Raw genomic sequence first — 24,098 nt, 5'->3', positions numbered from 1 at the left:
ACAGGACAGGTATGAGCAGCTTAGCTTTGTTCAGTGCCTACTCTGACGACAGCTCGGTGAGTCACCTAGACACACTCACCTAGGCTAACCTCCTTTGGTCAGGTTCCAACTAATGACAACTCTCTGACAATAAAATAATCATTAGTGAGACTGAGATGCACAGTCTTCAAAGAGAGAGACTTGTCTTTGTGTGGTGATGGAAGGACAATGACTTAGAAGACTTTGTGAGCAGTGGTGGAGGAAGTATCAAAAGCTTTTGTTTTGATTAAAAAAATATCCGGCATAAAACCTTGAAAAATTGTGTTCATCCTAAACATACAGACACCTTCACATGTGCGCTAAGGCCACAATAATACAGGTTTTCCTCATTAAAACTAATTCTTACACTTTGTTTGCACATGCTAATGCAGTGTTGTTGAAATGTCACTATTGTATGTAATCTATCATAGTTTGTGTCTTGCCCTGTTTATGGTCTTTCTATGCTTTTTTTTTTTTTGCTAGACCCCCAAGCAGTCACAGCTGATGGCTACCCCTCCATAGAGGTCTCTTCCTTTTAAAAGGAAGTTTTTCCTCCCCACTCTCGCTAGGTGGTTCTTTTGCCTATTGCTGTGAATTGGTTGTATATAAATAAAAAATATATAATAATACAAATAATAAATGATATAAATATATTTTTTAATCAATCTATATTTGTTTTCTGATAATGGCAATAAAAATGTTCAAAAGACACCAACATCACAATCACAGATGAGAAGTCAGTAATAACTGATATAGATATAGTACATGATATTCACTGCAATATAAAAAAATTACCCATTTACAGTTGTTGTTGCGCAGTTGTTGTACTTGGATGTAAATGTGTTCATTTCATAGGCGGTGGGGGATTATGAGGATTGGTTTTAGAGCCAGCTGTATTTGAATCTGCAGTTTCCAGCACTTCCACAGCCCCAGAGGGACTTGAGAAGATATCAACTAAAAACCAAAAGGGTAAAAATGATCACTTACTATAGCTGTCGTACTTTATTCTTTAAGGAAATAAGGTAGGAAGGTTAAAGCGAAGGTGGAGTGAATTGTTGGATTCGATTCTGGTTTCTGGTTGCTCAGTAGATTATATAACTTGCTCATTAGTTTTCTCAGTGGCTCAAGTGAGAACATGTAAATTCAATAAGCTTAGATTAAATCACCGGAGGAAAAAAAATCACAGAAGTCTGGACTGCAAATAATACAGTACTTACAGTAATACCGTAAATGTAAGCTGCTCAGATTCCACTGCTATTTATGTGATAAAATATTCATCACAAATCCTAAAACACGAATAGCGTTAGAGGTACTTGCGATATTGAACATATTCCTGTATTGTGCAGTTATTAATTAACCACACAAAGTTGAATCCGTGCCGTTTTAGTTTAGAAACTATCGACAGCCAATCAGAGGCACTGATGGGGCTGAGTCTTTGGTTGCTCTGGCGATGCGGAGGGCGGGGACTGGTAACCCGGTAACCACCGAAACACTGCTGATAGGATGGCATTGCGGAAGGTTTGGGTTTTAATTTCAGCTCCTTTTCACCCAGATTTGTGATATTATTTAAACAAAACATTGTAGTTTGCTAATCTGAAAATGTAGTTTTCTTCTACTTCTTTGGTCCTTAGACTTTGACAGACTTCATTAGCTGAAGACTTGAAACTGGGCACAGTGGTTGACAAAATTTCTCCTTTCTGTGGCTTTCTGTAGCTCCATACGGGATAAATAAATAAATAAATAAATAAATAAATAGATAAATAGATAAATATATATATATATATATATATATATATATATATATATATATATATATATATATATATATATATATATATATATATATATATATATGTATATGATGTCTATGTAATTTCTGGATTACCTAATAATCATTTCCTCATGCATTTTGCTGTTATTGTAGACAGTATAGCTCACAGTGTATTCATTTTTGTTTATAGCTTTGTGCTCATCCTCACTGAGATAAATAATTCTGCATTCGCTGCTTTTGCCCAGCTATGCATTTACTGAATGTAACTGCAGCAGTTCACATATTTTACAGAACTTAAAATCCAATGCAAGCAGCAAATTGGTAATCACCTCAGCTGCTTTCCAAGACCACATAATGCGAAGCCTGCTGCATCCAGATTTCTCACTTTCTGACCCTTTGCGGAGACACAGTAGAGGCAAACATCCCCAGGTGAGAGAAGGAGTGGAAGAAAGGGATCTGCAAAGGCGACATGAGCAAGAAGAGAGAGAATACGTGCTTGACCCTGCTCCACCGCCGTTAACTTTAGGTAGAACAAACAGTTGGGGATTTTAGGAAGACTAGGATATGAATTATAACTATTACTTCAAGTAATTTTTATTTTATTTTTTTATAGCTCAAAAGTTAGGTTTGGTGGCCTCCCCTAGAGAAAGACTGACAGAGGATGAGTGGACCCGGGTCAAAGAAAGGTCCGTTCAGCAGGAGGAATCAGCTCAGCCCTGTGCAATATGCAGGGAGGAGTTTCAACTCCAGCCTCAGGTACTCCCCAACACAGTGGCTCCTCTTAATTCCCTGTGTGGGAGCTCTTTTTCCCCCCTTTTCTTCTTACTTTTTTTTTTTTTTTACTGTATTCTGTGTCTGGCCTCAGGGAAGCCTGTGTTTCCCTACACACACACACAGACAAACACACGCACAACCACACACACACACACATGGAAACACAAAGCATCCCCCTCGCCCCCTCCTTCTCCCCTGCAGTTCCTGTATGTTCTAATCTGTGTAGACAACTGTACAAATTTACCCATACTGCCTTGGAACTCAACTGTGACGTGATGATGTAGCAATCAGTGTGTTACTGTGAGGGTCATTCGGTCTTTTACACCTTTCCGATCCCCTTTTAAGATGCCAATCTCCTCAAGAATGCGGGACCAGAATAGACGCCTTCACAAAGAACAGTTGCCATAGATGCGCGTGTAAATATTAGTTTGACTCAGGGGGAGGAAAAAAAAGTTAATTAGAGCCTGCTAACAAGGGAAAGTGACAAGAGGGAATCTTTGTTGATCTGGCATTTTCTTGAAAGCCTTCATATTGTAACGATTGCAATTGTGCTGCAAATCTTATGTTGCATTCCAGCGTTAATGTGACACTTGAAAATGCTTACGACAGCAGTTGTTGTGAATCGTTCGTGTGGATTGAAGCATTTGCTCCTCTCTGCAGCTGATAATGTTTTGATACTTACCGCGAATTGTTTGCAACACTGCAGGAATAAAATAGCAAGAGCTCTTCTGCTTCCCAAATGTTTTATTTCACTTCTATATTGTGTGTCTGATGGCAAAGTGCAGCCTGAAGCTTTAGAGCGTAGAGAGAGAGAGATGTGAAATCTCTCTCTCTCTGGTCTAATGGCTTGTCGAGCTCCTGGAAATTGTACACTGCAGGGGGCCCTTTCACTGGTGATGGAGTGTGTTGGTCAGGCCAAAAACAATGGGAAATCAATACGCCTCCCCCCTTGCCCTCTAGAGACCTGAGTAAACTGGTTTGTGTGCCCAGCCCCATAGCTTCAGTGCTCTACTTTCAGGCAATAAAGGAGTCCCTCTTACAGGAAGGCTATAGTCCAGGTCCCAGTTGGCCCACTGGGGGTCATGCTGACTCCTTCTATCCTCTTGGTAAATAACAGTGAAAGGCAGATACAGGTGATCACATATGTGCTTGAATACACACAGATTTAGCATGGCTTAAACCTCACAGCCACACACTGTATGTGTTCATAATGCAATCAAGCTTTCCTTAAAACCAATGTGCATTCAGCATCCTTCAGGCTGGAGACAAGTCAGCACCATATATTCAGTCCAACCGGGGAATCTGAGCTGAACATTTTAGGTCAAGATTTTTGATCTTTTTTTCTTTTTCTTTGCATGTTTTCCTTACTGTTCTTTTCAGGTTTTGCTATCCTGCTCTCACGTTTTCCACCGAGCGTGTCTGCAGGCCTTTGAGAGGTTTTCTGGGCGGAAGCGCTGCCCGCTGTGCAGAAGGGAGCCATATGAAACACGTGTCATCAGCGATGCAGCTCGCCTTTTCCAACATCGGTGTGCCACCAGGTAGGGGCGATAAGCTAGTAATATATCTTTAGAGAAATATATATATATCGGCAACACTCGCTGGAATTTGGATGTGTTGTTACATGGGTGTCTTGTCATGTGATGTGTATGTTCAGGATACAAGCTTACTGGCGAGGTTACATGGCTCGTAAATGGTACAGAACTATCAAGAAAACCATCTGCCCAAAAGACAAAAGGCTGAGACGTCAGTTTTTCGAATCAAGGGTGAGATAAACACGGCAGGGATGACATCACAATGATCCCAGCAAACAAACATAAGATCACATCGCAGGGCGTCAAGCCTCCATTTTTTATTTATTTCTTTCCACATTTAACTCGGACATTCTTTGACTGTGTAGCTGGTCAAATAATGGCCGTGATGACTATCACATATTGAGGGTTCAGACGTGGGTTTCAGGGACTCGCTGACCCCAGTGCTAGCACACACACACACGCACACTTCTTCACCTGCTCTCACCCTCTTGAGCTCCTTTGATCTTTTGTGAATCATACACTGTTTGTCCACGAATGTGAAGAGAGTTTTGTGTTTTAGTCAAACAGTCTGGACATTCCTGGGTCAACACAACTGCACCAGGTCTCGTGTGTATGCTTGGGTTGCTTTTTCTTTATGTCTGGTGTGTGTATGTGTGTGTTCAGTCCTGTCACTGGGTAATATGGAAGAAGGGGAAGAGGAGAGGGAGGTGAAAATGTCTTTGGATGCTTGATGCAGTTTGTGATATGTTGAAAGCTAAGGCGGACTCGATAAGAGGTCATTTTTACAAACCCCTGACCACTGATCTCGTAATCTGTCAGGGAATGGGGTCGTTTGACTCTGAAGCTGTGTCGCTTTCATGACGGCTCTCAGGAAAAGGGAACATTGCCACCTAGTGAACCTCCCCCAGCTAAGGCCTTGAATGACCAAAGGCTAAACGGGTCACCATTTTTCTTTACCAAACATCTGTTTGCAGAGTAACCCCTCGTGAAAATTCATCCAGCGGCCATTGTTTGTAATAGATAAAGCTCCAATGCACGTATGTTTTTATGTCTCTATGGAGTGTTGCAATCATGCAAAGTGCTCCTTTCCTTCCAAGAGGCTGATTAAGCACAAGTGACAAATGCGTGAGGGCCACACTTACAATGTGTCGTAAGGGTCACAGTGTCCCACCCATCCCCCTGTCCGTCTCCATCTTCTCGCCTATAAAGCGTCCCTACAGCTGTCACATAAACAAAGACACAGCCTTTACTGAGGCAATTAACTCTGTTCTAACACATTAGACCACATCCATGTGCACATTCTCAGGATGGAGTCAGCTGTATCAGCTACTCTACATTCAAGTTGTGTGATTCAGTGGTTGTGGGTGGTCATGAGATTGTCTCATATCTTTTGTCACACCGAGGATGATCTTCAAGAGCCGCGCACCGCAGCGCTGACAGGTCTGATTGACTTGATTTTCAAGAGGGAGACTTATTTGCTTAGCTGACTGTAATGCAAACAGGCGTGTTAGCGCTGAGCCGGGACCTGTATGAGTGGGAGAAACCTATTCTTTCGGTTTTTCCTTATGATAACACACGGCAATAAAGCATCTTTGTATCATGAAGCTACAGGTGTTCCCGAAGGTGTTCCTCAGAAAAAAACACTGACAACAACAGGCCAGTTTCAGAACTCTTATCAGCTTATCCAGATGTCCAGCTTTCAATTTTCGTCCTGTTTCGGAGGTCCGACCCTGAGTCAACACATTACCTCGAGACAGTTCCGACAACTACGTGGATTGCTGTGAGATAACGTAGCGTGCCCCCCTCCCCACTCTCTTGTCTGCATCGACTGTGGAGCGAGGCAAAGTTCATCAGAGGCTGAGCTGTTTGCATTGACTGTCGAAAAAAAGTCCGCCAGCCACATAAAACCCTCCATCCGAATGCTTAACAGTTGTTTAATTAGTGATAAAAGCCTAGCTGTAAAGCAATTCTGATGTCACTGTGGCAGGCTAAGGGATAAGGTTTGTATTTGTGCATGTATGAAAGCAGGTGCTGGGCCAAACGCTCCTCTGCTGTTAACGCACTTACAAATTATTCTTACTTTTGCGAGGTGCACAGACCAATAGTGTGACTGTCTTATGTGATTAAGTGAATCGCTGGAGGTTTAAGACTATTGATCAAACAAGACGAGATTTTAAACACATCACCCCGAGCTCGAGGAAGGTCTGATAAAAATTTCTGCAGAACATCAAATCGCTTGTAGCCTGCACGAAGACACGATAGTTGTTGAACTAGTTAAAATATTCAAATCAGAAGGCTTTAAATGAATGTACAGCCTCTTCATATTTTCATTGAGTATGTTTTAATTGTTGCCTAGCAACAGCTGCTGTAAATGGGAGAAGACAGATGAATTCTGTGTAGATAGACATCAAAATAATAATTTAAAAAAGACTTTAAAATGGTCAAACTGACAATTGAATAGCTGACTAAATGCTTCAGAGAGAGGAGTGAAGACGCTGTATTTAAAGTCCACATCCCTCTTTGGAAAATGTTGCCCACACACCAAATAATATCCAAAATAGAAGAATTTGTGGGGCATGCGGGTAGGCTATGTTTTACTTGGTTTAAATGCTGCTTCTTCACAGTAGTATTCTTGTGAAGTGATACTGAATTTTTAAGTAGTTAAATTTAAAGTAGTTAAATCACACTGGACTCAGTCTGTGTTGTCTATGTATCGAAAAGGAAAGCTCAATTTCACCTGAATAGACAGAAAACCGACCATGACATGTGATATATTCCATCTAGCTGAGAAAGATAAAGTCATGCTGGTTAAGCTGATCCAGAAATATGGCTTTGGAACAAATATCAAGAAATCAGAAGTTGCTTTAGAAAAGAGGAGTTCGTATTCAGTCGTTTAGATTGAACAATTACTATGCAATTGGTTTGACTGAGTGTCTGCCCAGACGGTGTGTAGCAGTTTGCGTGTGCGTCTGGTGTATGAAGCAGAAAAAAGTGTAAGTGATATGTGTGTTTCCATGTTTCCCAGCACCCTCTTCCTTTTTTTTTACTGGTTTCCATTAATTCTCCATGCTAGTGGGAGATGTGACTGTATCGATCTGGCTGTTTAACAACTGCACCCTGTCAGCGTGCCTCAGCCATTACAATACACGCACACATACACACACAAACACAATTAGCCTTCGCCGAAAACACGACTCTATTGTGCGGCTGAATGAAAACGTTCGCATCCTTTGTGCCGCTAAAATGGTTTTTCTAATTAGTTGCAGGAGTTGAATGACAGCTTTGTCCGATACTGTCACACCGACACGGAGGCTTTTCTGAGTGATATCGACCGCTCGCTGTCATCAAGCAGACGAGTGTTCCAGCAGCTGGAGAGAAAGAGCGTCTCCGAACCTCAGGAGAACGATTGGGACCGAATAAAGAGCCAGGTCAGGGGGCGAGATACACTAGAAGCCGCTTGTATCATTAAACAAGGCTCCATAAAAATATCTAATCCGGGTCTGATTCTTCTTCCAGCCTTGCCTTTCCCTTGACAAGTCAATGCTTGCAAGGGGACCACAGCATCACAGCTGCAATACAGAAAGTACATATCTCTCAGAGGTGATCATTCATTTTTACCAAATGAATGTGAGTGAGTAGGCTAATAATCCTCTGTGTTTATCAAAAAACACGAGCAAGTCTGATGATGCACGGCAGGCTTTTCATCACCTGGCCTACTGCGGAGGAACTGAAAAGACATTAAGATTTGCTGTTCCTTAAGGCCCCATTGTTGGCTTTCATTGCAGTCAGTGCCATTTTTCCATAGAGGGAGTGGGGTGTGTGCAAAGAAGATGTCTGTTTTTTTTCTTTATCTGGTGTGAAAAGGTTGAGCACAAGGCAGGAGTGGCTCAGCCTTGACATGAAGCATCAAACGCTGAATGCGCTTTCAACACATGCCTTGCACCTTTTTCACGGATACAAACTCTATAAACTGGCGTGCAGCTCGTTATGAAACATTAAACAGCGGGCGCATGCTGGCCCTTAAATACAGGAAGCTTGCCTTTGGTTAATCATTGGTGAATCCATGCATGTGATGCTTTGTTTTGTATAAGGATCGCTGATAAACGCGTTATTGCTTCGTGTCCGATCAAACCTGTCAGGTTCTGCCAACAGAACCTCAGTGTCCTCTTATTGTGCAGGTACATATTAAGGCAAGTTCAAGAGAATTCATGTGATTTACTTCAAACTCTTACAGGTTATCCAGAGAGGTGTGTGGGACTGCCCCATTTGCCTGACTGCACTAAGCAACCTCAGCCTCCCGACAGTATCGGCGAGATCCAACCATCAACAGCGGAGACCAACCGTGCTCCTGTCCTGTTCCCACCTTTTCCACCAGCTCTGTCTTGAGGCCTTTGAGGCCTTCTCTGCAGATAGTAGACCTTTGTGTCCACTGTGCAGATCTGCGTACCACAAAAAACCTATCTAATAGGGTGGAGAAGGCAATCTGGATGACTCCATGTGGGTCGCTTAATATAAAATCAGAATTAGCTGTATAAAATACTAAAATAAAATAAGCATTTTTGCTGAAGCTGTGCAGAATTATGCTTTCGTACAATGAATATTCTCTGGGTTACAGCCTCTACATAGAGGTGGGTCACAAACTGTTTAAAAAACACATTTTCAGTTTTGTTAGAAACCTCAACCAAATCAGTTTTTCTCTGGGAAACTTCTTGAATTTGTTCCAATTTTTGTTTTCCTTCAACCAACTTTGAACCAGTATCACAATTTTGATAGTTGCACAACTGCACCAATTTAATGTCTGTGACACAGGGTAGCAGAGTGGTAGCCTGGATATTTTATCTGTTTTCTGATCACTCGAGAAGACTTCAAATGTCAATATCCCTTTCCACCACATCACAAAGCTATTCGATTGAGATCTGGTAACTCTGAAGGACTACAGTGAATTTTTTTTATCATGTTCAAGAAACCAGTTTGAGATGTTTTGAGCTTTGTGACATGGTGTGTTATCCTGCTGGAAGCTCCCATCAGTAGATGGCCACACTGTGGTCACAAATGGATGGACATGGTCAGCAACAATACTCAGGTAGGCTGTGGTATTTTATCAAAGCTCAGTCGGTAACAAGGGGCTCAAAGTGTAGCGAGAAAATATCTCCTGAACCACTACACAACTAGCAGCCTGTACTGTTGATGCAAGACAGCAGGGATCCTGACTCTATTATCTCCTAATTACGGCCTAAGTTTGGTGAACCCTTGTGAATTGTAGCCTCTGTTCTTAGCTGACAGGAGTGGCATCCAGTATGGTCTTCTGCTGCTGTAAATATCTGCTTCGAGGTTCAAAATGTTGCGCATACAGAGATGCTCTTTTGCATACCTTATTTGTAATGAGTGCTTATTTCTTATCAGCTCGAAGTAGTCTGGCCATTCTCATCTGACCTCTGACATCAAAGCATTTTCATCCAAAGACCTGCTGCTTACAGGATGATTTCTTTTTAAGACCGTTCTCTGTAAACCCTAGAGATGGTTGTATGGGGAAAGTCAAAGCAATCAGCGTTTTCTAAAATACTCAGGCCAGCCCATTAACAACCAACAACCAGTCAGTCACTTAGATCACCTTCTTTCCACATTCTCATCCTTAGTTTGAACTAAGACCACCTTAACTAAGTCTACAAGCCTTAAAGCAATACATTTCTGCAGTTTGATTGGCTGATATTTGTATTACTAAGCACCTGTACCAAATGAAGTGACCAGCAAGTGTACATATTACACTGACTTTGACTTCATATTGTGACACTTTGAGTGGGTGTAAAATTGCTTTGGCTGCAGTTTTAACAGAGCATAGAGATGATTTTGAGCCCCGGAAATCTCATGAGGTTTTCACCTATAATTAAGATGTTATGAGGGATAAAAAATAAAAAAAAATGACGGAATACATAAGGCAAATTGAAAAGTGTCCATATTAGACCCACCCTATTATAGTATGCAAGAAAAATGTCGCAAAGCTTCATTAAAATGCTACGGTTTATGTACAATAAATAAATAAAACCAGCTGATCCTGAGGGTTTCGGGTAGGGATAACCTAATCATCTATCACAGTTAAACATTAAATATGAAGCTGGAACCGACAGGCCGTGATCTCGGCATAATCATGCAGGGTGAAGAAGTGAAGCAGACTAAAACCACAACTAAAGCGTACATAAAACTCTGCATCGCTCACGTTTACTTTGTGCATTAAAAAGAAACACGAGAGACGTTATTTACCAAACAGCAGCTAGCCCTTGTGTAGTTGTGCCACCGTGAGAGTTAACAGGCAACCAGCAGCTGTTGTTTGACAAGACATAATTATAGCGCATAGCTCCCCATTAAACCACGAGCTATCTTTTCATTGCTTATTTATGGATTAAACAAGTGAGATATTATGTTGGTGAGCTTTATAGGTGCCATTTTTCTTTATATCTGAGGACGGAGCTAGGATGGCTTCCCAGTCTTACCCTGAGCAAAGCTAATAACATCCTGCCATCATACCCACAACACAAATATTACAATGGTGTCATTCTTCTGATCCAACACATCCACATTTTCACCTTTTATTATGGGAAGGAAAGAAACTGATTACTGGACAAGTAATAGGTAAACATTGAAGTCACAATTAGCCAACGACCGCTGATGACCTGATTGCCACAGTGACAAATGAAAATAAGTTGAAGCATTTTCTTTTATTTGCAAACACACAAACATCGAAAAGAACAAAACATTACATTTAGCAGACTGAAGAATTGTTTAAAAAAAAAATACATTCACAAAAAACATGTACCAAAATTACATGCAGGGGTCGAGTGTCAGATGGAAAGAAATGAAAGCCTGCTCACTGACATTTCAGAGCAATTTTCAAGTTTTTTGACCCCCCCCCCCTTACAAAAACCCCATTAAACAGATTTATTGTAAATGCAGTATGCAGAGTTTGATTGTGATGCTTTATTAGGGGTGTGACACTTTCCTGCAGTGTGTAGCTGAGTGGATGGACGCACGGGTTTAACCTTTTCACCCAGATGAAGAATTATTAATTTTAATCTCTAATCCATCAGTGTCACCCTTTGACCTACCACATTAATTTGTGCCACAATGGTATTTTTCACAGTATGCAGCGTGCTTTTACTGGAAACAAATAAAATGACAAGAAACATACCAGGACATGTACCTCAAGTTTCTGCCACTACACAACTTGCTCTCTTGATATGGCCTTGATCACAAATCAGACACATGGCTGTACTTTGGATTTGGGATGAAAAGCCGACATAATCACCATTTACAAAACATTCTCAGGTCTGATTGGAGAAGTTGGTGTCAGTGAGTTTTTTCCTTAATTCCAGTCTTTGTAACAACATCAAATTGCAGTCAGTTTTTGGTGCAAAAAAATTCTCCTTCCCATTTCGATTGCATATACAAATTCAGCTTTTTTTCCTCCTTCTTTTCATCACTCTATCACTTAAACGACCATGAAAATACAAAGCGCGCGCGCACACACACACACACACACACACACACACACACACACACAATCATCATGAGATCACTCTAATCTAGTCCCAATGGAGCTGATGTGACATAAACATTCATGGCAAAAAGAAATGGCTTCAGACTAGAAACTCTGGCATACAGGAGATCACAGTGGAACTGTCTACACGCTCACAATGCCCACGCACACACGCACGTGTGCACGGACAAAAACTCCACAGAACCTTAACATTAAGCCTGCTTTTTCGTATAAGGCATTTAAGGTGGTTCTGGAGACAAAGAACATCACAGTTCAGAAGATTATGCAGCAATACAACAACATGTAAAAGGGGCCTGAGTCACCTAGTCTTTCTCACAGCAACAAAGCTGGATGTTTTCTTACTCATGCATTCTGTGTGAAGACCTACAGATTTGCATTAGATGAAGCTGTTTATAAAAAAAATATATATATAGGTATATGTACAAGAAAATACAGAATGCTTAGTGATTCAGACCCTGGGTGCGAGCCCAATGTTTACATCCAAAATAGGTATGAAACAATGAAATATGTACATGTGTATACAACATTTACAAAGAAACGTGACCATTTCTGTGCCCTGTATAAAAAAAAAAAAGTTCCTTTCCTTCTTTATTTACTTATTTTTGAGGATTTTGGGGTGTGGAATAAGCAATATTGCGGTGACATTTTCCTCCGATGTGCATAAAAGAATACAACCTCGTCCTCACTTTCAAACCTGCTCATTGGAAGCGAAGTGAAATAAAACTCCCACATAGTTTCCCATTTGTGGAGCCGCTCAAGTCAAATCTGGAGCACCCAAAAAAAAGTTCTCATCCTACTTCATACAAACTAATGACATCATCAATAAAGTTAAAGCGCACTTGGAGTAAAGCCAGATAAAATGACTGATGACAGTCCCGAGTGCTAAAAATTTGAGGCCCTTTTATTAAGAATGACAGTGCCTAATTCACAATATGTGAGCCGTATTGATGCTGTGCAGTTTTACAGACCAGCCGTGATGAGTGGGAATAAATGACTCGTCCTCACGCTTCACAAAGCTCTTGGTTATTTTTCACATTTTTTGACAAACTGACACCTCATTACGCCTGTATCAGTTAACATTAGAACAACAACAGCAAAAACCCTCTCTCTAAGACCCTTAACTGTGAGTGCACCCTGCCTCACTGTCACAGACACATTAACAATAAAAAAAAAAAAAAAAAAAACTGTCTAATTGAATTGTGTAGGTGAAATTTATGTTAGTGAACACAGAGGTAAATGTAAGACTCTGGTTGCTTCTGTGTAGTGCGGTGGTGTAAAGGTTGTAAGAGAATGGGCAGAGGGAGGGAGAGAATGCCCCTGAAGCAAAAGATGGGTGGTTTGAAGTCACAGTCGTGGTTGAGGTCAACTTCAAGGTCACTGCAGTGATGCCAGTCTATTTCAATCCTCAGTCTCAGCCCTGTCCCTGTCCCAGCTTCCATCCGAGACGCAGAGGATGGAATGTCACGAAGCTAAATTGCTCTCAGCCTCCATTTGCAGCATCCGTCAGACACTGCCTGGGTTTATTAAGTTCCTTCCAATCCTTTTCACCTTTCAGCAGTCAGGCAGTACTGTCGAAATATCCCTTTGGCTGCATTTACGTGTGTAGGTGTCTGTGCATGTGTGTATGCGTGTGTTGATCTATCGTCCCTTTCACAGAGTTTTCTGATGCCCATTGGCCGAGAGCTTCCCAGATTCAGGGTCTGTGGGGCTGTTTGACAGTTGCAATTTATCCAGACCTGGGCAGTGGGAGATAAGGCAGAAAAATCTCATTAAAAAGCCTCAGACTTTCACTTAGAAGTATTGATGTCCTTTTTCCTCCCTCGGTTCTTCTGTCTGGCATTTTCTAGCCCTATCCCACCCTGTGTATCAAACATGCAGGGCCCGTCACCACAAGCCTTGGGGACTAGTCTCATCTTCTGTCACATGTCAGTTCAGCGACACGCTGGACGTGTCGCTCTATCAGAGAGAAATAAACACCATTTCTCTCCAAAGCTACCAACTAGGTTGGATTTGTCAGCGTCTCAAAATTAGGATTAAATTGAGCAGTCACATACTATCAGACAGACGTAGAACCAACATAGCTGTACTGAGGCACGTGAAAGACTACGCACTGTCCTGTACTATATACTGAAAGCTGCTGGTTAGAAACTTTTAGGATATGTACAGACCCTGTTGATGAATTTACCTAACGCCTTCAGGAGCTCTTCCCGGACCGCTGAGGTGAATTTCCTCACGAGACAAAGTGTTGTCACAACTGCAAACAGCAGGTTGTACGAAAGGACGATGTAAAAGTTTCCCAGCCAATTAAATCTGCCAAAGTCTCCCAAAAGATCAAACCTGGTGATGCCTGTGAAGGACAGAGACACACACACACACACACACACACACACACACACACACACACGCACACACAACTGGGTTACAAATGAGGTTGACATTCATTCAAAAATTTGCAATTTCTTACTCAGAACCGTGACCTTTAATAACTCTTCACACAAAGCTGTGATAACCAAGAGTCGAAATGTTTTCTCCTCAGCTGAATTCCACAAAATAAACAAAACCCTGAGAAAAATGAAGTTCATCTTTCCAAGGCTCCTTCTGACAAGACAAGTATTGTTCATAAGAATTCTTCCTAACAAAAGCAGAAGGCTGCAGCAAACTTATGAGCCTCTTTGAAAATGTCATTCTCCTCAGGCCCATCTTTTTCAAAAAGTAAAAAAAGAAAGAAAAAAAGAAAATAAAAATCTGAAAAGGGGGCTTATATACAAAAACAATTTAATATGGATTACAGGAATTAATACATTTCTGACTTGTAATAAAAAAAAACTACTTGTAATAGCGTTGGTGCACTTTGGGTCTGAGACCAGCCCTGTGTTGTAAGGTGGTACAAAAACAACTACTTCAAGAACTCCACAGATTCACACCACTAGTCTTCACGCATGCAATTCTAATTTCTGTTGACAAATCTGCACATTTCCAAGCAGATTTACGCCCAAATCTGAAAAAATAAATCAATCAATCAAACAAAAACTAACCTACATTAGGTATTTCCACCCTCTTCAATAACCTATTGCGAAGACAGAGTGTGCCCACTGAAATCTCAAACACTATGGACAATTCATATTTGTCCAATCTCCCCTGTAAGGTCAACTCGTGAACCTCTAGACCACTTTTAGCACTGCTGCCACACTGCTGTGAATATGTCATCATGACCTTTGTGCATCGTTCGTCTTCAATTTGTCTCCATCGACGGCCACATTAACACAGTTTACGTTAATGAACTGATATTTCAGCTGTGTTTTACCAGTTTGCCACACTGACGGGAATCCAGTGTCCAGTGCAGAGGTATAGTGGTCACATCACGACTTCAGGGAGTGATCTTAAAATCGACCACGCTAAAAGCGATCCGGAGACGGCCTTGAAGGGAGGTCATCCAAATGTACAGCGTGTAAGAATTCTGATTTGGTTTGGACCAAAGCAATTTCACTCAGGCTTGGGTAAACATCCACTGACCCACTGCATGGCAGAGTTGCTGCTTATTTTTATCACTTGGCTGCATCTTGGTTAATGTGAGCACAATTCTCTGAGGAACATAAAAGGATGGCGAGCTAATTATAGCAGCTAAGGTGGCTTGCAGGTGGACTTCATCTCTCCTTCAGACAAAGATAAAGGAGCTCCCTCTTAGCTCTACACTGCCAGACCAATTTCAAACCATCTGTCACAGCTGATCACATGCAGCTTGGAAAGCCATCAACACCCTTTTGTTTTCCTGCTTATCCATCCATGCGTTCATGCACTCTAGCTGCGCCATCCCACAGAGTACTGTGGGGAGATAATTAAGCTTTCAATAACCTGTGTGCACAGATCTGTTTAATGTTATTAAATCATCTTCTCCTATGTTAATTTTGCATGCAACATTGATGAAGGAAATTACTGCATCAATATTTAAAGTCCAAGTACCATAACGGTATCCTGTCCTGCTATCTGTAAGCAGAAATCACATTCTCATGCATCAGACTGAGGAAGCCCTAGTCCCTGGACATTCAACTTCTCCTGTAACATCTTCACAACCTCTGTCATCAATTAGATTGGGCAATCGATTCAGCGTCTGGAGAGATGTATTTACAGCCGCAGTAAGCGGTTTGGCAAGCATCAAGGACCTTTAACAAAATTGCTTGAGAAAAGATGGGGAGAGCGATGATGGAGACCCCAGTCAATACAGCTAGCCACTGTGGTCGGGCTAAATTCATTTCTAATGCCAAAGGTTTTAAACTTGGGTTAGTAATGTGAGAAAATCTAATTGAGGGTTTCAAAAAAAAAACCCATTTCAGTCTCTGAAATGTCGGTAGGGAGACGGAGACATTATCATGCTGCTGTTCAGAGCCGTCAGGACGTTACACTGTGTTTCCATCTTCACTCTGACCCTGCCTCAACTCAGCAGAGACCAACATGTCATGCAGAATTTGTCAAAGTTTTAAATATGAATTGGTGCAAAGTAAAACCAAGCCATAACGTCTGGTGATATTACCATTAATCAAGCTGGATTTGATGGTGATGCAGCTTAAAGTGCACAGAGAGAGACATTAAAGTTCACCCAAACATGTGTAACCTGCAGAGGTGGGAGGGGAGGGTGGAGCTGGTTGTGATGTGCATTTGGTGTAACTAAACATTTGTTACTACACTATTAAACATGCTGCGTGCTCTAGCACAATTCCCTTATCTCTTACACAGTGCATATTTACCACCCACCGACATAAAAACGCCTCACGTCAACACACGAAACCCTTTCTTGTCTCTTAACATCTCACTTCGTCACACTCAACTCTTTGCACGTCTTTTTTTATCTTGTGCTGAGCGGCCTTTTCTCTTCAACTCTGTCTCATGCATTTATTCCTTTTCATCCATTCAGTGTCACAAAGCAGAACCTGTTGATATTTTGTAAAGCTCCCAGTGAGTCACTGTATGCTCACTCCATCCTATTTTCCCACTCTGTTGCTCTCACACATACTTGCGCACACACACACACACACACACACACACACACACACACACACACACACAAAAGTAGTGCTATTTAAACAGCTGTGCTCTGCACTCTGCATGTTTATTAGTGCCATTGTGATGGTGCTACTCCTGTCATTTTTATTCTGCCTGCACTCTTTTCTAACATCACCATGAGAGACTGTAGGAGAATTCAACTCCTGTGACCTGGTGTTGGTGGTAACAATGAAAATTGTTGTGGGAGAGGAAGATTTAATCTTTCTTCTTGTTTGTGCCAAGGACACAATGACAGCTCTGATAAGTCTGTAACCTACATTTCAATCATTCAGTCGTAACACAGCAAAAATACCAGCTTCTGTAAAGCTCACTAATGAGCATGCTGTATCTTGTTTCTTTCATTAACAAAGTCTGTTTTTGGGCAGGAATATTTCTTGTCTGTTATGCATGTTCAGATTATAAAAGGAGATACAGTATGCTGGTCTCAGCCAGGATAACCCTGAAAGAGAGGTTTTGATCTTTTTCAGGTTTTCCTTGATAAACCAGCAGTTGGAACTTTTGCATCGTTCATTTGGTAGTGAGAGTGGACATGCTTATAGCGAGGACAAGCCATAGACCAAAGTTAGTCTGGGAACCCATCAGCTTGCCAATAACTTTGTTCTTTACACACCAGAAACACCAACTGGAATAGAGGATAACTGATACCATGACCAAACGCTGTTCTGTCCACCAGAATGGATCTGGATAATTTAAAAAAAAATTTAAAAAAAGAAGCTAACAGAAAACAAACTGATCTGTAAATGATAGCGGTTTAAAGAGATTACACCAATGGGCCTTACTGTCGACCGCTTTCTTTTTTAGACCATTATCCTTTCTCTGAATGCAGAGTTTCTTTTTCCCCCCCTTCCAATCTGTATTTCTATCAGTGCAGTTTACTCTGTCCCTGGTGCTACCTTTTCTGCCCTCTTCAAATCTGGAAAACCAATTGCTGCTGGTTGCACATTGCAAAAGGGTTGGCCTGTTCACAATATTTAAAATTCTGGTATAAATCAAGTTGGATTTTCCCAGCCTTGCATGTCCTCCCAAATTCCAGCTTTGAATCACATAAACTGTAGTGTTGGTTGGTGGATTCTCACTTCTTTCAGACAGAGCAAGGCTAGCCGTTTTGTCCCTTTAACCCTCGATTATACTTTCCACATCCAGGAGTCTGCTTTGGTTCGCTCAGGTCAGAGTGGCAAATTTCATCAGACAGTGAGCGCAAGGGTCCATGCAGATATCCATGTGTCACCACAAACATTGGTCAAGGGAAAATTTATATTACAATGCATCAACTACACATGCACCCTAGGTAGTGGACTTCAAGTACAACAGGAAGAACTACCCAGCTGTCAGTGTCCACAATGGACAATAATCAGGGACTTACATTTTCAAGCTATCAAACTAACAAGCTACAGCTTCATATTTAGTGGGTGGACTTGATCACCCACTATTAATGTTTTCATCTAACTCTAAAAAATGTCCTTTCTTTTTGAAAGTTGTCAAACTGCTGCTATTTAATCATTTAATGTGTCTATAAAAAATTGTCTCTGAATGAAAAAAGAAAAAGCAAGCTGCACTCACTCTCCTTACCGCAGGCAAAAGAAAATACAAAAACACTCACATGAAAAAGCATACTCACCTAGTGTTCTGGACATCACTGGCAAGGCTGAGCTCAGCACCAGGATGGAGACACAGCAACCAATGATCTGCAAATAAGACCAAATAATCAAACCTCCGAGTTTAGCCCTCAACAAATTACATGCAATTTATAGCGAGTGTGAAGCAGAAAAAGCACCCATTGCACCAGCAGTTTTAGCCGTGATGTGCCCACACACATACACGCCACTTGATGATAAATTGGTTCCACATATTATACAATTAGTACCTCTGAAGATGCTCATTATGAGGTTCCTTCTATTGTCCTTTCAAGTCCTTTCACTGAAGCATCATGCTAGTTAACAAGCCTCACCACTCCCAAACTCATTACCAAGTGAATAGTTGCCACCCAGCCCCCTTCTCCCCCTAAGAAAAAAAAAAAAAAAACTCACTCTCCCTCTGATGTACAAGAAAAGAGCTTGCACTTTGCTGGTGTTTACGCAACTTACAAACAAATATTGAACAGATCAACTAAGGCCATTGAGGGGCCCGGAGGAAAACATTAGTGAGCAACAGGGACAGAGAAGACAGGAAGGCGAGAGCAATGAAGACAGAAAAAAAAGACAGGGGAAATAGATGAAACACAGGAGGGGGCAAACACATCAGCACCTTAGGAGCAATTTCAGCACCCTTGCCCCCACTTCACCCCACTCCCTGCCTTTCTATCCCATCTTTACCGTTGTCATGGTTGTGTCATCCTTCCTGGGAGTGAGTCCCTCAAAGACACGCAGACTGTAGAAGCCAACGACAGAAGACACCATCAAGTAGCTGTTCAGCAAATCAATCAAGGAGCAAAAACACCTTGCTGCAAGTAGAAAGCAGCTTTTCTTTGAGTCAACTTTTTATGTGTCAAGGCTCAACCTTTTCAGGTATCATAAAGGGTGATGAAACAACGCAACATGTTTTCCGGAAGGTGTTCAGCTCAACTATGTCCTGGGTAAACAAAGCTGCCTTGGCAATGTTGCTGTTGGCCATGGAGCATGTTACTCAGGCCACAGACAAAGGGGAGGTCACTGAAAGGATACAATATGAGGACAATCTCCAGCACTGCCTGAGCCACACCAAATGTGGACAAAGAGGTGTTCCCAATGGCTCGATCCTAGAAGAGAGAGACAAATAGGAAAACAGGGATATTAAACATCCTACACTACCCTTCAGACTAAAACAGATCACAAAAATGACAACACTTGGTGTTGTGTACGACTGCAGACATGAGCAATTACAGAAGACCTGCAAAAGTAAGTACGTGGTGCACGAAGAATTTCCCTACTTGAGAAAGACAGAATCAAATTGGCTAAGTAATGAATGGAACAAGATGAAAGAGGCTCTTTGCAAATCACTGTCGACCATACAATATGTGAACAGGTGTTCAAACAAAAACGGCACATTGCTTACGGTAAGAAGAGTGTACAGGCTGAAAGCATGCCAAAAACATAAAAACAACTAAACAAATCCTTTAGCAAATACACTACGCAAACCCCCTCACCCATCCTCACCCCTCCAACCCCTAAGGCCTTTTGAAAGTGGAGCAGGAAAAAGACATACATCCACATACACAGCACATACCAAGCATCTGAGTTGTCAAATGCCAAATATTTGCTTTTTTCAGACTTGGCACCCAAGACGATCCTCCAGAGGATTTGTACATTTAATGGGGGTATATACACAGTACTTCACACAAAGTTACCTAAAACTCCCCTAAAAGTGTTTGCTGCAAATTCAGATTCTTGCTGATACAATAAACCTATCTTAACAGAGCTGTGCAGCACTAATCCAGTCATTTTATTTATTTATTTTTACTTTAAATCATAGAGTACTGCATGTACAGTTAGAGTACAGAAGTGCAAGGCAAATGTGCTGTTACTCGTCATGCAATATGCACCTACAGCATATTAAACTGCACAGCATATATTTGGTGTGCTGCCGTGGTTTCTGTTTGAGATTTGCATTTGTATTCTTTTTCCCTTTCCCACTTTAAGTGTCTTTATCTTGATTTGTTTTGTAAAATGGGCTGCAGGGGAAAAAAGGAAAGCCTGACAGGTTGTTTCATGCCTTTTTATGCAACTGTCATCCCTGGGAGCTTACTGCAGAGCCATGGTGCAGTGCCCTCTCTCTCTTACACAGAGAATTAGCAGCATTAGCAGACAGAATCTGATGTCATTTATTAATGGAGGGAGGGCATGCATTAAGATGGCGTGTGCACTCGCAATAAGCATGCACGTGCGTACACAGGACACCTAGCTTGTGCTGTGCACCTCCTTTCCATTCGTCTTTACATTCCGGTAGCAGAAAGAGTGACGGATCGTGTGTTACTGTGTGTGAAAGAGCGGGATAGGGGTCCATAGAGGGAAGGGTCTATGTTCCAGTCAACTCACACTGCACATTAAGACTGCATATTGAGGCTGATGAGGCCGTCAATGCCATACATACATCTATACTTCACATTCTTACTTTGTACTAAGTTGTTGTTGTTTTTTTTAAATTGTATTTAATTTGATTTTATTAACACAGCTACACATGCACCCTATGATTAACATATTTCAAGGCAGTCCCGTAAAATATTCTCATATTTTTCATCTTTCGTATAGTCAAAGCCATGTCCTACTCATGTATCCAGTTGCCAACAACCTAATTCCAACCTATAAAAAATCTAAACAAGTGGGAGAAGAAACTGTTCAGATCTCTGAAGTTGCTTGTGCCCATGTAACAACCTTGAAACAGCAACTGCGTTTCAAAGTTTACTTTTACAGTCATACTCATTTAATTTTATTTTATTTACATGGTGCCAAATTTAATAACAGTTGCCTTATAGCACTTTAAATTGTAAGGTAAAGACACTACAGTAATTCAAAGAAATCCTGCCTCCACCCACCCACCCCACTAAGTAGGCACTTTGCAAAAGTGGGAAGGAAAATCTCCCTTTTAACAGGAAGAAGCAGGCTCAGGGAGGGGTGACCATCTGCCGCAACCAGTTGGAGTCTGAGGGGGTTTAAGTGACAGACATTTGCAATCCATACATTTCACCGAACTATGAGAGGCTGCTGTCATTTAATCTTACAGAATTTCTGAAATGTAAATATTAAATATACATATAATAAGCAACAAGCAAAGACTTGATATTCACATACATTTCCAGATTTTTAGATAATCTTAAAGCCAGTTATAAAGTGAAAAGGGTGTCTGGAGATGGGAGGTCAAGTTGTTAAATACATGCAAGGATAAATGCGTTTGTATGTCCTCTCTGTGCCTATGTGGACTCTCTCCAGGTACTCTGGCTTCCTCCCACAGTCCAAACACATGCATGTTGGGCTAACTGATAATTCTAAACTGGCTGCAGGTATTCATGTAAGCGTGAACTGTTGTCTCTCTCTACGCAGTCGCACCGCGACAGACTGGTGACTAGTTTTGGGTGTATTCTGCCTTTTGCCCCACAACAGCTGGGACTAGCATGACCCGGATCTGGACAGGCAGAAGATGGGTGGATGGATGCAAGCCTTTGTGCATTTGGACAAGGGCAACTTTAGTTGGGTGAAAATTACTGTCCAGCCACAGTAATTGCCTGTTTTGCAAAATAGAGTGTCAAGTGCAGTGGCCACCAAAAAGAAGGGCCTGTAGTAACAGTTTTATTGGTGTCTCTAAGTGCTTGTTCATAAAGCTGTAAATCCCTCTGTCCTATGACAGAGGCAGTGCCAACTTCTCATCTATAGCCACCTGCGTTTCCTCTCTGCTTGTCATCCTTTTCTTTCCCTACTCCTTGTTATCCTTCTCTATACCCATCCACTGCCCTGTAAAGCTGAGCGGTACACTGCTCAGTATTCTAAAGACTACAGCAGGATGCTTAGCTGGAAGGGAAGACAAACACTGACAGGGCACTTCTATTGTGCTCTACTCCCATAACAATCAGGGCCTCATTTGACTTTCCCACAGTCTGAGTCTCTCTTGCTCTGGCAGTACCTTGCCGAGATGTCAAACCTCTCTCTCCCCTCTTATATCACATTCTCTCCCCTGTCGTTATCTTTTTCCAGACAGAGGGCAGAGGGAATTTCTGTGCCAGAGGGGCACAGTCTGAGAGTTAGAGGATAAGGTTAAAGAAGCATGATAGATGATCTCATATCAGTATTGATTGTTTTAGGAAGATGAGATGGCCCCTCCTGCTCGTAGATTTGTGAGATCAGAGGTGTGGCATCCATCCAGCTCAACATAAAGCATAAACCATTTAGTGAGGCCATACTGTCAGGGAGGACAGCTTCAAGCTACATGACAAGTGTAATTTGGGGGATTTTCTGCAATGTGTCATGCCAAAGAAAACATCTCTGCTCAATAAAATAATTGGAATGTCGAGGGCAGCTCTGTCAGATGCCCGCGAGATGCAAAATGAAATGAGGGAGAAATAGGATACATTATGTTGCCCCTTTTCAGACAAGAATGCAACCACAACTGCACACACATGCAAGCACACACATGCACGCATCTCTGTCACTGCAGATGAGATGAGATACAAGGAGCTTAAAACACATTGCATGTTAGGCAGAGATGAGAATCTCAGAGCCATTCCACACTTGGTGGAATGGCTGTTTCACAGTAAGAGCCCTTCACTTGCCCCCGTCTGCATTTGCACAAGGGAGGAAAAGCAGCTTATTCACCCACTGAGGGCAGGAGACACATAGCAACCTCATTGAATTTGCACACTGCTGTGAAATGACTTTGAATGAGCTTCCAAAACAAAACCAGAGCCACAACGTTGAAGCCTGATTAACATCTGGTCCAGTCTTTTCTTCCAACGTGCACCTGAGCATATCTGGAATTTGATTTATGTCTCCGCCAGGGACAGGGCAGGCCCGATAGGCAAGCCCTACTGCAGTTTACATTCTAGGTGTGTGATGGTGTGAACGCAAAAGCCTAGTTAGACAGAAGGCTTACTGTGGATCCCTTGGGCATGGCAGTCTCATCTACTAGAAGATAGAGGATGTTCAGTGCCACCAGAAGAACAGAGATTGTCTGCAGACATAGAGGAAGACAAAAATTTGTTCACACATGGTATAATTATAAAAAGATTGATCAAACCCTCCAAGTATCCGGCATCATGATATAATTGAATGCATAATAACAATCTTGTAACTGTAAACTGTGCCAAAATTGAGCTTCTCAAAACTTAAACAATTTGGGGGTTGTGCGATGCACGTGCCATGCCTTGCACATGGCCTTTCTACCTTATCTAACAGTATCAGACGACAAACAGTATTCACACACTGTAATTTATTTAAAATCACTGTTGTTGTAGGTTGGTATTCAGCATTGTCTTAAAACATCCATTAAACAAAAGTAGTTTCCCCACCCAGACTCTGTGGGAAAAGATGGATTTTGAGGTACCGTGTTACTCCCAGTGGATACCAGCCAGGCTGTAAACGTCATGAGCAAACAGTGTGGGCCTAATGATAGGTCCATCTTAACACTCACCGTTCCTGTGAGCAGGATCAGCATCACTATGGGATACAACAAGTTCTTCTCCCATCCCGATGCCTTCTTTCTTCTCTCTGTGAGGACATGAAAGTGCAACAAAGAGTGAGTTTATTTATTTTAAGAAATGTATGTACGATGAACTAAACTCCTCCATTACACTTTCCACTACTTGTTAATTAATCAGCTCATCAAAGAACCTACTGCAACCACAAGCCCTCTGGCTTTATTTACAGGGTTTGTACCGCTTTGTTTAGTAAAACATATCGCGAGTGTGTGGGCTGAGCACAATCTCAGCTCT

General features: G+C 41.7%; 2 protein-coding genes across 3 annotated transcripts in view; one reads left to right on the top strand and one right to left on the bottom strand.

Moving 5' to 3' along the window:
* The first annotated feature begins 1,506 nt into the window (after positions 1-1,506).
* Positions 1,507-8,569, top strand: rnf32 (ring finger protein 32). 2 transcript variants are annotated; one of them, XM_085285957.1, is made up of 7 exons: positions 1,507-1,536; positions 2,081-2,315; positions 2,403-2,545; positions 3,944-4,101; positions 4,218-4,326; positions 7,356-7,523; positions 8,330-8,569. In XM_085285957.1, exons 1-7 carry the CDS (start codon positions 1,522-1,524, stop codon positions 8,558-8,560), a joined length of 1,059 nt encoding a protein of 352 aa, XP_085142083.1. In that variant the 5' UTR covers positions 1,507-1,521; the 3' UTR covers positions 8,561-8,569. The 2 variants fall into 2 exon arrangements, with proteins under 2 accessions (XP_085142083.1, XP_085142085.1); XM_085285959.1 differs by lacking the exon at positions 7,356-7,523.
* Positions 8,570-10,788: 2,219 nt separating this feature from the next.
* The window catches only part of lmbr1 (limb development membrane protein 1), a 41,816-nt gene continuing 28,506 nt past the window's right edge, over positions 10,789-24,098 (bottom strand). Inside the window, exons 11-17 of the mRNA XM_085287005.1 lie at positions 23,798-23,874; positions 23,261-23,338; positions 19,366-19,439; positions 19,018-19,108; positions 18,324-18,390; positions 13,833-13,994; positions 10,789-13,383 (exon numbers count right to left, since the gene is read on the bottom strand). Coding sequence (XP_085143131.1) covers positions 13,298-13,383; positions 13,833-13,994; positions 18,324-18,390; positions 19,018-19,108; positions 19,366-19,439; positions 23,261-23,338; positions 23,798-23,874 — 635 coding nt within the window. The 3' untranslated portion in view covers positions 10,789-13,297. The remainder of the gene's footprint in view (positions 13,384-13,832; positions 13,995-18,323; positions 18,391-19,017; positions 19,109-19,365; positions 19,440-23,260; positions 23,339-23,797; positions 23,875-24,098) is intronic.

This window comes from Mchenga conophoros, linkage group LG9 (genome assembly GCF_057382185.1).
Source record: "Mchenga conophoros isolate Kocher_MC1m ecotype Shallow Benthic linkage group LG9, M_conophoros_male_GT1.1, whole genome shotgun sequence".
Lineage (NCBI taxonomy): Eukaryota > Metazoa > Chordata > Actinopteri > Cichliformes > Cichlidae > Mchenga > Mchenga conophoros.
The sequence above is the reverse complement of the archived record's forward strand: the minus strand, read 5'-3'. Positions and strand labels throughout refer to the sequence as shown.

What these genes read in the sequence shown, in the direction of transcription:
- rnf32 (XM_085285957.1), top strand. An exon ending in TCCACCGCCGTTAACTTTAG is followed by an intron (nt 2,316 to 2,402) that starts GTAGAACAAACA and finishes ATTTTTTTATAG; the next exon opens with CTCAAAAGTTAGGTTTGGTG. An exon ending in GGGACCGAATAAAGAGCCAG is followed by an intron (nt 7,524 to 8,329) that starts GTCAGGGGGCGA and finishes AAACTCTTACAG; the next exon opens with GTTATCCAGAGAGGTGTGTG.